The 14,365-nt window shown below is 40.2% G+C and overlaps 1 protein-coding gene across 4 annotated transcripts in view; it reads left to right on the top strand.

Moving 5' to 3' along the window:
- Positions 1 to 13,016, top strand: part of DOCK8 (dedicator of cytokinesis 8) — a 91,651-nt gene extending 78,635 nt beyond the window's left edge. For all 4 annotated transcript variants that reach the window (XM_032096208.1, XM_032096209.1, XM_032096212.1 and 1 more), the window contains 9 exons: positions 2,937 to 3,080; positions 3,932 to 4,063; positions 5,670 to 5,804; positions 6,364 to 6,453; positions 6,885 to 7,121; positions 7,764 to 7,907; positions 8,953 to 9,059; positions 9,902 to 10,069; positions 10,676 to 13,016. In XM_032096208.1, the coding sequence (XP_031952099.1) occupies positions 2,937 to 3,080; positions 3,932 to 4,063; positions 5,670 to 5,804; positions 6,364 to 6,453; positions 6,885 to 7,121; positions 7,764 to 7,907; positions 8,953 to 9,059; positions 9,902 to 10,069; positions 10,676 to 10,739 (1,221 nt within the window). In that variant the 3' untranslated portion in view covers positions 10,740 to 13,016. The remainder of the gene's footprint in view (positions 1 to 2,936; positions 3,081 to 3,931; positions 4,064 to 5,669; positions 5,805 to 6,363; positions 6,454 to 6,884; positions 7,122 to 7,763; positions 7,908 to 8,952; positions 9,060 to 9,901; positions 10,070 to 10,675) is intronic.
- The last annotated feature ends 1,349 nt before the right edge of the window (positions 13,017 to 14,365 follow it).

Below are 14,365 nucleotides of genomic sequence, written 5' to 3'. Positions count from 1 at the left end.
AATGTCATCTTGCTCCCAGGCTGCCTTGAGTGCTTGTAAGCTCACACACTTGACCCTAATGTAATTCCTCCCTCCATTGCTCCTAGATTATGCAGATTGCTATAAATGGATATGTTTTCATTTATTTTAGAGAATTTAAATCTATTCTACAAGGCACTAGGCAAGCGAAAACTTAGGACTTTAAAAGCAGCAAATCAATTTCTCTCATCAAAATGCTTGTGTAAATACATGTTTGCCAAAGAAACAGTTGCCCCATAGGAGAGAGGTAATAAAATGCCCCAATGACGAGAACCCAATTACACAACTCTTTATCTGACAGCACAATTTTGAATTTCAGTTTACTCAATAACACTAATTAACTATAATAACCCTTTGCATTTTTACATAGGCTTTCAAGAAAAGGTTTCCCATTCTTTACAAACAGGTTTATGTTTTGTAGCACCTGTGAAGATCTTACTCAGATTACCCTTTCAAAAGAGGGAAACACAATGCAGACTGGCTTGGCTTTACCTGTAGTTACAGGTCCCACTCACTGACTCTTTCTGTGACCATTTCTTCATTTGGCTCAGATGTGAGATCAGCTAATATTGGTGATATGCATTTAGTTGTGGAATTGAGGGTGATAATAATGTGAATAAAAATATTATTCTGGATGAGCGGAAGTATTATCTCCTTTTTACAGATGAGTAAAATGAGTCAGCAAAGGATCAAATCAGTTCTGATTTTGATCTTCTGCCGTGAGTCTATCAGCATCCAGAAAACTGACTCAGTAGAGCAACACTTTTCCTTATACGGTAGCAGACAAAGTGCTTCCCTCTGTGCAATCAAAACTATCCCTCAAAATCAGAATGGGGTCACCTGCAGTGGATTTCCCTTTGAGCTCAATTTGTTTTTACACTAAATCCACTTTACAAGCGGTAAAGCAGAGCTAGTGAGAGTATGAACTGCATAGGGACTGCCTTTAAAGCCACTTTATATTAACACAGACAAGTACTTAGTGTATGTGTCTACCTGCTGAGGCACAGGGCTCAGCAGCAGCCTAATTTGCCTGGGCTGTTGGGGGATTGAGGTTGCAGGCTACCCTGGCCTTATTTAACATGGGTATAAAGGCTGGGGGGTCATAGGGGTTTTTGAACTGACACAAGTATTTCTTGTCCTTAATGAAAACTAGTCTTGTGAAATTCAAAATAATTGCTGATAAAATACATGGTGATTTATGTATTGCCTTCATTATACAAGGGATATGTAAAATTCTTCAGTATGAAAGGTGGATCAAGGCTAAAGTTGATCTTTGCAAAAGATCACGCAAGCCCCAGGAGTATGTCATGCAGGCTCTCTCCTACTAGAGTGCATGGACTGTTAAACATGGAAGTACATTCCTGACATAAGTTTTTAGAGGCTTAAAGGTGGAGAAGGAGTAATTGGTGTCTGTGACTTTCTCATTACTTTCGTACATAAATCACTTCCCTGGACTCTTTTCTCTTTGCTACAAAAGGAGAATTACAAAAAAAAATTAAAGCCACCAGGCCACCAGAGTCACATGAAAACAGTCTTAACAGTCTTTAGTGGGTACTGGTATAGAAAAGGAAAACTAGAAATTGAGCTGCATGGCTTGTGAGTTTCTGGAGGTATGTGACAGTGAACCTAATTCTGGTTGAAGTCACTCTCTTCAGTAAGACTGGTCAGTAAAAAGTGGCATAGATGTGCTAAATGTGCTATAGTTTTCCTTCTGGCCAAGATTCATATGTATTCTTAACTCCTGTGAATGCTCTTCTGAGGCTGTGCTCACCCTTCCAGTAGAGCTGACACAATGTGCAGACTTAGGCAGTGTGATGGCAGCATGGTTGGAATAAATTTCACCCATGGAGAAATAAATACATCCACAAAGCCCAGGGGGGAAAGTCCAATGCTGCTAGTGGTATGTGATGCCAATTTTTTATCTGAAATCTGATCAATAGTAACAGCCCTCAGTGTCTCTGCTATTTTATAAAGATGCCTTTAAGGAGTCAGCTAGCCAGCCAGCTGGCATCCATCCTCCACTCAGACAGATTGTCATTGCCAGTTTCTGCTGAAGTGAGACACTGTGACACTAATTTAACTCCTTTTAATTAATAGAAAATCAAAGCTTAGCCTTTCTGCTGCTGTTGAAAGTTACATATGCCAGTCCCATACTGTATGTACACATATTTTGCTGTTGTTTTTCAGGTTTCTATATATAAAAATTACAAAATTTTTAATGTATATGCCACCCGGTGTCATTTATTCAAAAGAGTCCTGAAGAACTGTAGATATGTTATTTCATGGTCTACTATCTCAAAAGAGTGACTTTATCTAGTTTGATTTAAATGCTCAATGAGATCCATAACATTAACAAGAAACTGAGTAAATTCTGCAGGATTAAAATCTGATTTGGCAGACGATGAACCAAGAAGCAGCAATCAATTATTGCAGTTTTTAGAGTGATATTGCCTGAGTCCTACTTCTCCTCTGCTTGGAAAAGTCAAATAAAAACTTGAAAGTTCAATTTATTCAAGCAGGTGGCAGAAGGTCTGGAGTGCAGTTTGGAATTTCCCACAGCCAAGTGCCAGCAGCAGAAAGGGCCCTAGTAGTATTGGGGATTGAGCTCACTGCAGCTCCAGGGAAATCCAGCCACCAGAAAAGAGCTAGTTTGAGACCTACATGAGGTTATGCATTTTAAACCTGAGGCTAGAAAGAAAATTCATGATTCTTGCAGTGAAACTCCTGATCTCCCATTTATGGAGATTTATGATGTTACTTTCACTTCTAAAAAGAATGTAACTATGTGTCCCCTGGTTGCACCTGAATAATCTCATTCCTCTTCTCATCATGTAAATATGTTGAAACCGTTTCTTCTTCAATCTTTATGATGTACTGTTTATTTAAGTTTTTTATTTGTGTGCTCTGATGTATTTTAGAACATTTCATCCAATGTGCTGGAGGAATCTGCTGTTTCAGATGATGTTTTGTCTCCAGATGAAGATGGTATATGTTCTGGGAGGTATTTCTCAGAAAGTGGACTGGTAGGGCTGCTGGAACAAGCTGCAGAGCTCTTCAGCACGGTGAGTGAGGACCAGCATCACCAGGAGGGGATGGATAGTGAGCAGTCTGAGCCAGATCCACAGCTTCTTTTCCTGCACATGAGGAAACAATGTAGGACTGCTAACCCAGGCACTCCAGACCTGCCACACTCTAAATGACAAGAGGACATATTTTTGGCTGTCCAAGGACTATCTCAGTCAGATTGATTAATCTAGGCTTTTTCAGCCTAGCTCAGCCACATACCCACCTCTACTGTGCAGACCACAGGCAGCATCAACAGAAAGTGATTGTCTCGGGCAGGAACCAAGACTTTCAGTTGGTATTATCATGGGATAGTACATTTAAGAAAAAGATCTTACGTAAAGTATGTATTTTAGGAAGCATGTCAGAATTACTCTTATACTTTTTGACATTATACAGCCACCAGCCTCATAATCTACACTTACTATGTAAGGAGTCATGATTTAGCATCTCTAAAGATATCACTTGGGTTCCTTTTGTCCAGACACAGCTCTGGTTGCCTTGAACCATGCATGATAAACAAATCCATTTCCTGCTGCTAACCTGCATTTCTAGTTCTTCTAGCCCTGAGGCAGAAACCAGGGCTTTATGCAGGAATTTGGGCTTGAGAGCCCAACAGATCAGAGATCCAAATTACATCCAGTTCATTATCTGCTGTTCAGAACTGCCCATTTACTATTACTAGTTTTTAGAATGGCAAAAGAAGCAACATAGCAGATTAACAGATGAGTCCCATAAATCCCCTTTTCAGCCAAGCCATTGATGGAGATCTAGTTTCTTTTCAGAGTGCATGAAGACTCATTTATTTTCTTCCTCTTTTTCCTTTTTTTTTTTTTTTTAATGTTCAAAGGGAGGTTTGTATGAAACGGTGAATGAGGTGTACAAAATTGTCATCCCCATACTGGAAGCACATCGAGACTTCAGGAAGCTTACCTTGACACACAGCAAGCTACAGAAGGCCTTTGATAGCATTATTAATAAGGTACTTGTGAGGCAAGGCACTGCTAGCAAGACACATTGATGGGTTGCACCATTTGTTTAAGACTGGTGTTAATAAAACTGTTCATGTGTGTACTGGGTTTGTGTGGACAGGTTTTGGCAGTGGAGGGGGAGGGTTAAAATGGTGATGTCAATGAGAAGCTGCTAGAAACTTCATGCATGGCCAACAGAGCCAATGCCAGCTGCTGGCCGAGGCTGGCCAAGGCTGAGCCCATCAGTGACAGTGGCAGCACCTCTGGGGTAATATATTTAAGAAGGGAAAAAAAGTAATTGGCCACATGTAATTGTGCTCAGAAAAGAGAAGAGTGGAAAATATGTGAGAGCAACAGCTCTGCAGACACCAAGGTCAGTGGAGAAGGAGGGGCAGGAGGTGCTACAGGTGCCAGAGCAGAGAATCCCCTGCAGCCCATGGTGCAGACCATGGTGAGACAGCTGTGCCCCTGCAGCCCATGGAGATCCACGGAGGAGCAGAGATCTGCCTGCAGCCCATGCAGAACCCCATGGCAGAGCAGGTGGATGCCTGGAAGGAGGCTGTGACCCCATGGGAATCTCACACTGCAGCAGGGAGGAACCGCAGGCTGGAGCAGGGGAAGGCCTCTCCCTGAGCAGTGGTAGAAACGTGTGATGAACTGACCATAACACCCATTTCCCATCTCCCCGCACCACCGGGAGAGAAGTGGTAGAGCCTAAGAAGGAGGAAGGGAGAAAGGTGTTTTTAAAATTTGTTTTACTTCTCGTTATCCTGTTTTGAGTTTGATTGGTAATAAATACAATTAGTTTTCCTAAGTCACGTGTGTTTTGCCCATGATGGTAACCAATTTATGATTACTCCCTATCCTTGTGTCAACTCATGAACCTTTCATTGTCTGTCTCCTATCCAGTTGCAGGGAGGGGGTAATAGAGAGGCTTTGGTGGGTACCTGGCATCCTGCCATGATCAACCCACCAGAATTTGAAATTGTTCCATTTCCTTTTTCAAACAAAAGCTTCCATCTGCTTTCATCTACCTACATAGCCCTACAGTGTAAAAAGGCTCTCCATACAAAAAAAGCAGAGATGAATATAAAATGGGTTTAGCTGAACATGTCTGTGTCCACCTTGCCACATCTGTTTAACAAAAATAACTTTATTGTCAATTCACTAGTGTTTTCAGTTATAAAACAGAAGAAATATGAAAACCCATCTAAATTCTTAGCACTCATACTGTCCCTTCTCTTTCTTCAGAAGAACCTTATTGCTGAGCCTAGTCAGTTTCAAATTCTTACCAATTTTCATTGCAAAATTGCAAAATTTAAATTTTGTTACATGTCCTCAATGGAATTAAAAAATAGTAAGGTATTTTGTTTTGTGAAACCCCCTTCACGGTCAGCTTAAATTTTAAGTTAGATTTCAGTCAAATGTCCACTTAGTTTGTATGCTTTCTTTCCTGTGCTTCTAATCCATCAGCACTGATGATATATAGAAGTGGCTTTGAAATGGGGAAAATGTAGGACTCGTGGGTTTTCTTATACATCAGTTGGGGGAAAAAAGGGATCCAAATACTATCATGTCATATATAAAGCAATTGTGAATTTCCTCTTTATCAATCAGGGTCAAAAACGAATGTTTGGAACTTACTTCCGTGTTGGTTTCTATGGATCCAAATTTGGAGACTTGGATGAACAGGAATTTGTTTATAAGGAGCCTGCAATTACAAAACTCCCTGAGATTTCTCACAGATTAGAGGTGAGGAAAACCATGTTAATGTGATCTCAAATGTTATACTTTTCAATGAACCCACACAGTCCAAATAGTATTATTGCTATATAAAAAAATTTTAAAATTGCTATTAAAAAACTGATTTGTACCATATTTGTACCATATTATAAAATAACCATGCACAAGGTTATTTCCTTGGTGCATATCCTTTCCACAGTATCCCTTTTTAAAGCATAATTATCTAAGTGATCCATTTTCTTGAGGCTGTGTCTCTTACCAGCAGGCCTGTAATACACTGAATGATTTTGAGCATGCCAGATATTTGCTTTGGTATCTTTTCAGCTTTTTTAATAGAATTGCTGTGTTCCCTTCTGAATTTTTTACCTCGAGTTCTGTGATTGTCTGAGCAACTCACAGTGATTGTTGTCAGAAGATGCCTTACCCTGGCCAGCTGTGGTTTGTGGAGCAGTATACTGACTGTACAAAGCCCAGAAATCATCGTGGTTGTCACTCCTCTCTCCTAGAATTGCATTAGCATTGCATTAAGAACTAAAAACATTTTGGGATGATTCTGTTTCTTTTCTAGGGATTTTATGGCCAGTGTTTTGGGGAGGATGCTGTGGAAGTAATCAAGGACTCTGCTCCTGTAGACAAAAGAAAGCTGGATCCCAATAAGGTAGGGAAAGTACTACTGAGAGGGTTGAGTGCTTTGTCACACAAGAGAGAGAAGGAGAGGAAGTCCCGCTTGCAACTTTTATGCTCAAACAGTACAGCACTAAAAGAAGCCATCCAGCATCGTGTCTCTGTGTCCAGGGGTATTAAAGTCTCTGTGACAGGCTTAGCATGGTAGCTTGTCACAGAGTATGGAAATTAGAACTTCTGATCTCTGGTCCCTGCCCTCGTTCTGATCCCCAGGGTTAAGCTGTGCCCTCCTAGATGCAAGTTTTGTCGGCTCTGAATAAGAAAAGGGTCCCTGAAGGATTTTCAGCTCTGTGCATTTCCAGACCATCCTTAGCCAATGTGTACTATGGGATAGTTCACATGCGCCACTCCTTTTACATTCCTTGGGTTTTATAGCACTGTAATGGCTCTTCCCTCTTTTCTTAGGCATACATACAAATTACCTTTGTGGAGCCATATTTTGATGAGTATGAGATGAAGGACAGAGTTACCTACTTTGAAAAGAACTTCAACATCTGTCGGTTCATGTACACTACACCTTTCACCATGGATGGGCGCCCCAGAGGAGAGCTTAGTGAGCAATACAAGAGGAACACCATCCTAACCACAATGCATGCTTTCCCCTACATCAAAACTAGAATCAGTGTCATCCAAAGAGAAGAGGTAATTTGGTTTTGAAGACACATCTAATTTCTCAAGGACTGAAGGAGTCTCTGGGTGGGAAGATTTCCAAATTTATGCATGGCATAAATATAAAAAAAAAAGGATGCTGGATTTCTCAGATGTGGCCCTTGTTAACAGGAGTATCACAGAAGGGACAGACAAGGCAAGATAGAGATTTACTATGGAGAAGGGAGGATAGCCAATGTACATTCTTCTTTTGACCTCCTAACTTTAATGCTGTATAGGAGGATGTGTGGGGCTCTGTTTTTAGCTGTACTTCTAGCTGATAAAGTAGAAGTAGGCTAGAGTACAGTCAGAGATTGGGCTCAGGGCTTGCTTAGAGACAGGGGAGCTTTATACTGTAGAAAGTGAAACACCATTTCAGGCATGAATTGAGTCACTTAGAATAGTAATGAATTTATGTGAACAGGAGGTCTGAGTCACACCCTGTTCTTGCAAATGATAAGAGCTTTGGATCTGATGCACCATCTACCAAGATGACAGTTAGATTGAACAGTGTTCCTGGGTTTCACAGCCACTGCTTTTGAAACAGGAGAATGATAGTGATATTGTCAGATTTAAAACAGGTCAGCTGCATGCATTATTTAGGTAATGAACCATCTTTTCTTCCATATTCCTTAGTTTATTTTAACCCCAATTGAAGTTGCTATTGAAGATATGCGTAAAAAAACACAGGAGCTAACTGCAGCCACCAACCAAGAACCACCAGATGCCAAAATGCTCCAGATGGTTTTGCAGGGCTCAGTTGGGGCCACTGTAAATCAGGTAAGGGATCCAAATAAGCCAGATGAAGAGATTCTGCATACTTTTCTCATTGTGCATTCTTTTTTGCTCCTATTTCTTGCACTGAAAGAAGTACATCTAGTCAGACACATTTAGTTACTGTGTGTATTTAAACTTCATCCCTTGATATTTAGTCATTGTATGCTGTTCATTAGCTATGCTTTTGGTGAGAGTAGTCATGGGAAGCACTGTCCTGGCTGTAGGTGCAGAAACTCACAGAAGCCTTTTGAATGCGTTCAAGGATTTTTCATTTCTAACCTGCTAGCCATCTCAGCCATTTTGTTGATTCCAGATGTATCCTTGGGGAATGGGAATAATAATAACAATTCTCCTGTAGAACCACCACAAATTCAGTTTCACTGAAATTAAGTCAATACATGAAGTCAAGACCTGAGTGCCCCAAAAGAAAGCTGAGATGCAATAGGTATAACATAAATACACAAACTAAAAAAAAAGGCCTAGGCAATTTAAAAAATTGAAAATGGAAGGATGAAGCCATGTGGCTGAGAAAAAACTTGATGATATGCACAACTTCACAGAGCTTGGGATTTTTTGATGAAAGTCTAAATACTCTCAGTTTCTCCAGATTCTTCATCAGCCAAAGCATTGAGTCTGAAATAATGTGTCATCATAAGCTTTGGAGAGAGTGATCTTTTTTGGCACTGGGCTTATTGCCTAAAGGTCTTGTAATACCACACACAGGAGCTGTGTTTCTGTAATATAACCAGGTTTGTCACTAGAGCTGTCCCAGCTCCTCTCTGCTGAGCAGAATTTGTTCCCTTTGTTGTGGAACTGGAGGAGGAATAACAACAGGAGAGGATAAGATATGATGGGCAAAAATTCTGCTTGCCAAAGGAAACATCGTGGGGGAAAGGGAGCTAAAAACCATCCCGTTATGGTATCTGTGCACAGATTTATTTTCTTCCGTAATTCCACTAATGAAATAACAAACAGCTTTAAACAAACGTGTGGTCTGTTTTCAGTCTAAGCAGGTGGTTTTGACATTTTCCTGTGTTATTTCTGTAAGGGACCACTAGAGGTAGCGCAAGTGTTCCTGGCTGAAATTCCCGCAGACCCCAGACTTTATCGACATCACAACAAGCTGAGGCTGTGCTTCAAAGAGTTTATAATGAGGTCAGTAAAACAAAATTGAAATGCTGAATTGCATCAATACATTCAATATTAGCAATAATGCAATGCAAATATAACTGAGGAATTATGCAAGTTAGCATCATAAATTCTGGCATCTCCTGCTTCAGACACTTGGACCAGCCTTCTTATCTCTGCTTCATGTGAATGCCTAGGTGGGCATTGCATCTCAAAAGGAGGAAACACTTTAACAATTTAAACTAATAATGCATAAATTAAGATCTTCCATTTGTTTTATCTTCTAACGTCTTATTGAAATCAAACATTTCAGACTATTGCCTTGATTTCATTTTTAATAAAAAGACATTCTTATGTAGAAAGCCATTCATAAGAAAACCTTATCTGTCAAGCAGACACAGTGGTAGTGGCAGACACATGTCCTGTTTATAAATCTCAACAAGCATATTCACATATGAAGATACTCATCTCCTTAGTCAAAAGTATCCTCCTTGGTGAAGGGTAAATTTGAGTTAAATAAAAGCAAGTCTTCTGCAGAAGATACAGCTTCTAATTTCTGCTATTGCCAATTTATGTGTTTATACAGTAAGTAGGCAGCTAGCTCAGTATTCTGCAGTCATGAAATTTATTTTTTATTAGCTCGCTCATGCTTTCCTAATATCTAAAAAATATCATCTCAATTTATGTACTTGGAAAAGACAGAGCTTTCTTACTAGTTCATTATCACTTTAGTCTTGACAAGTTACCAGAGGAATGCCTAGACCAAAGGAACTGGATTCTTGTCCATGCAAATCACCTAACACAAAGTGAATGAGTTTAACAGAAGTGGATTATATTTATCATGTCTTTTTTTCTTTCCTTTTGCCTAGGTGTGGTGAAGCAGTGGAGAAAAACAAGCACCTTATTACTGCTGACCAGAGGGAGTATCATCAGGAGCTCAAAAGAAACTACACGAAACTGAAGGAGAACCTTAGGCCCATGATTGAGAGGAAGATTCCAGAGCTGTACAAACCGGTAGTGAAAGTCCACAGCACAAGGTATAGTTAGGGCAGGGTTATCTGTTGTGGCCATACAAAAATATGCTATTTTTTTGCAAGGAAGAAAGGGAGTTTTACTGGCAGCTAAACCCAAGCCAGAATATACACTGCCCTCTCCATTGCTGATTAAAGAAATCTGCTGACTTCCACTGGAGATAATTGTAGGGTTAGCTGTGTTTCTCAAGCTCCACATTCCAGGGGTAGAGGATTTTTGTAATTTTAATGCATCATTAGATAAGACTTCCACCTCACCCTAACAAAGTTCCTGGAAACATCTTGTGATTTCTTCAACCTTTGAAGCCAGGAACGAGATAGAACAAGTATGGCACCATGTGGTCTTAAGCAGCATGGACTGAGTTGTCCTTTCACTACAGGAAACATAATCCTTTTCAGTCACATGACTGAGACAGAAGAGTCTAATGTTCTTTGCTTATGAATATATGCTTCTTCACAACGCCACTGTGCCCGGTGTGGGGTGGGAGGAGAAGAAGAAATGACCACTCTGACCTGCTGACATAGAGCATGTTTCAGCTCCTTTTCACAAGACTGATATTTTTTGATTGTTTTTCATTTTCCAACTTTATTTATTAATCTATTTCATTTCAGGGAATCTTTTCGTAACCACAGTTTTAGGAAATATGATGCCCAGACTTCTTCCCAAAGCACCTAAGAACTAGCTGCTTCAGCCAAGGAAGAGCTTCATGCTGCAAGAAAGAAGTGACGGAGTATTTATTCTACATCTATGAAATCAGAAATCTGTCACAAGACAGCATGTGCGCTTTCTGGATAGCATGCAGAAGAGCATTTACACAAGATCACTGAATGAAAACTAGGGGATAATTCCTAATCAAGCACATATCATGAAGGCTTGGAAAGGAAGGGGATGCTTTTTAGATACTTTTGTATATATTGTACAACAATCACCTAATGCAGGGGGGTGGACCTTAGAGTGGTCAGTGGCATGAAGTCAGTCATGCATAGGTAACAGACAGAACTTCACGTGGTTTGGTTGAGGTGAATCCAAATAACATGTCTAAGGAATAACGACAAATTCTGTGTTTTTATGGTCCTTTTCCAAGACAGCATTTATCCACGTGCTTTTGGCAATGAAGCACATTCTGCAAGTTAATCACATGCTTAAATATTGTCTTAATGAGGAGGGACATGGTCACCTGCTCAGTGTTTTGCTGTGCTAGCGCTCTAGGAAAGGGTAATTTCCTCAGTTTCTGAACAGATCTCTGTCATGGTCCTTAACTGCACGGAGTTCTGCACAAGTTTTCTCAACCAAAGCATGAAAATCAAGAAGTAGTAATAAATAGTTCTTACAGATCTTCTAAATTTTTTTCTAAGTATAGGGACGTGCATTATAGCGACTTGACATGCAGTTAGTAATCTGTGACATATTTAGCAGAGCTAACAAGTAATAGTTTAAAAAGAAGATGCTAAGCTATGACTGATTCTTTATTACATAAAGCTCTTATGTAGATAATTTTATCCAAAATTAACTACAGAAGCTCACAATGGGGATTTCCTGCAAATCACTTGGCTAAGGCTTTACTGCTGCTTAAGCGAAATTAGTGCATAATTTATGATACCTAGTACTTGGTATTTTTTGAGTCCTCAGCAAACATCCTACTAAATAACCTTTACAGCACCTCTCTGAAGTACGGAAATGTTATCACAATTTTGCGGATGAGGATGCGGAGAGAGAGGATAAATTAGGACTTTGGCACTCATTTTGGACTTTTGGAACTCCTTCCGTGAGGCAGTGGAAGAGCTACAATTTTTATTGTAACTATGCTTACCACATAATGTTAGTATTTTGAAACAAAGATCCACGAAAACGTCTTATATATTACTTCTTCTATGCCACCTCTTCAATGTTTTGGAAATTATACTTTAATGTTGATTAAAGCAACCAATTCCATTTGCCCAAGCACTGAATTTAATGTTAAAATTCAAGGAAATTTTTTCCTTTGTACTTCATTTTAAAAAGTTACAGTGAACTTTCTCAGAGCTGATGCCATATGTTTCTAAAGGCAAGGCCTCTTTGCTCCAAAAGTGTAAGGAAGATTGAGGCTGTTGGCTTTTAGTGGAAACATTTTGACTTTTTACAGTCACCTGCAGCCTTGCCGTTTGATAATATGAATATTCCAAGCGCTTCCTTGATACTTGTATCATATTTTCAATGTGCTTTGTAGAAGATCCGCGTGGATGATCAAACAAGATGAGATGTGGAAATAGGTGAAATAAACCCTGTAGTTACACAGAACTTGGGAGTGTAAGAAAATAATTTCCTTCCTCACTCATTGTATTATTAAATGAAATAATCAGGAATAAGTACTCCCTGATTTTGAAGTGAACACATCCAAAGTACATAAGCAAATGTTGTAAAAAACTCAAAGCAAAAGATGCCTCTATGTCAAAGTGGCTTCTCTATATTCAAGTTGCTCTGAAACAATTCTAGATTGAAAAGATTACTAATTTCCCAAAGTTTTGAAGCTATGAGATCTCTGCCTATCAGAACCTAGCCCCTTATCTGTTGTTTTTAACTGCTAGTTGAGGATAAAGGTCAGAATACTGTCATCTATCAACCCCACAATTCAACCTCGCTGTTTACAAGATACTTATCCTTTACAGCCTAACCAACAGAAACCTCAGGTAAACAAAACCCCTTACAGGTGTACAATAAACTAGTAATGAAGTAATGAACTGGTTCCTTGAATTGAAGTAATACTCAGGATAATATGAATACTGATGGACTCTTCACTCCCATTTTACAAGCTGAGCACCTTGCAATCAGATGGCCAGTCTTGCCCCCAGTTTGCATTTCACGTCCCTTGTAAATGGAACGTGGCTTGTACATTTCTTTCAAGAGCTGAACTATGTGAAGCAAACTTTCTATCTTAGGATATTCCGTTTTGCAATAAAGCAACTGTTAAACAGCATATTTCGAAGTGCCTTTGTGTTGCATCTTATACCTCAATAGAATACAGCTGGAAAGAAAATTTCAGTAGGAACAACATTTTCTAATAGAAGCACCATTCAGCAAAATATATAAAGATTTGGGCAGAGGATGTGTTTGTCTGTCTTTAGGACAAATTGTGCCTGTTGCAGGGATTACAAGCAACAAGTTGCTTCCCAGCTTCTGTTTTTCATTCAGTGTTATGTGAAAAATGTCAGTGGGAAGCTCAGTGACAGTAGTGCCCTCACTACTTCCTCTGGGCTGTAGCTGTAGAGCAGAAATATGCCTGATTCCTGAACTCACCATCTGGGTGATTTAAGACTAGGGAAAGTTTTGTGTGTCCAGACTAGGTAGGTCCAGGGCTAAACTGCTGAGGCTGTCAAAGGGGAACCAGCAGGTGAGCACTACACCATCCTAGACGTTTGGCTGGGAATTCACCAGAGCTCCTTCACTCCTTGCATTTACCACCAGCAAGCACCAGCTTTTAGGAGCACGGTGCTGAATTTGGCACAGGAATCCTCCAGCTCAGCAGGAGTTGACCACATCAGCCATGCCCTGTCCTGCGGCAGCACACAGGTGGCAAGGCAGTGACCAGCAGCCTCAGGTCTGCGCACAGCCCCGCTGCCACAGGAGAGCACGCCCGATCCAGACCGGGTGTCAGCACACACTTGCACATCAGGCAGATGTAAGGAGTCCGTGCTGACTATGAGAAGGCAGCAATAATGCCTGGAAGTACGAATGTCAGCGCGTTTTGAAAACATTTGAACGTTGAGGTAGCTGCTTTTGGTCAGCACTACAAATCCTACATGGGTAGCCCTAATGCTGGATTTCCTGGTTTGCAGAACAGCATCTATACAGGGAGCACACCTTTCATGCTACTTGAAAGAAACCATGACATTGAGAGGTGATGGACTGAACAGGCACAGCTATGAGTAGGAGTAGCCACACTTGTGCCAGCTACAGAGAAAAGCAGTGTTGTCACTTAAAATTGGCAGGTCTGGGTTACTTGACCTCTCCTGGGAAGCTGAATGCTTTCTCATTATGTTTCCCACCAATTGTGAAGGCTTGGAAAAGCAAAAGCAAACATTTAAACTCTTTTTTTGTTGTTTTTCTTTTTGTCTGTTGGAAGTATCATTGCCTCAAATATTTCAAAAAGGGCAATTAAAGCTTAGCAGACAGCCTGACACAGAGCCAGCTAGGATGCTTTCAGGTATTTCAATCTCTCAAAGCAATGGTTCTTATGAAAATAATACTGTTTTACTGGAGTTTACTGCACTACAGTGCTGATGCCTTCTGGTAGAGGGGAACACGTACAAGCAGTGTTCATAGGG

Source organism: Corvus moneduloides, chromosome Z (assembly GCF_009650955.1).
Source record: "Corvus moneduloides isolate bCorMon1 chromosome Z, bCorMon1.pri, whole genome shotgun sequence".
NCBI lineage: Eukaryota > Metazoa > Chordata > Aves > Passeriformes > Corvidae > Corvus > Corvus moneduloides.
This window is presented reverse-complemented; position numbering and strand designations above follow the sequence as displayed.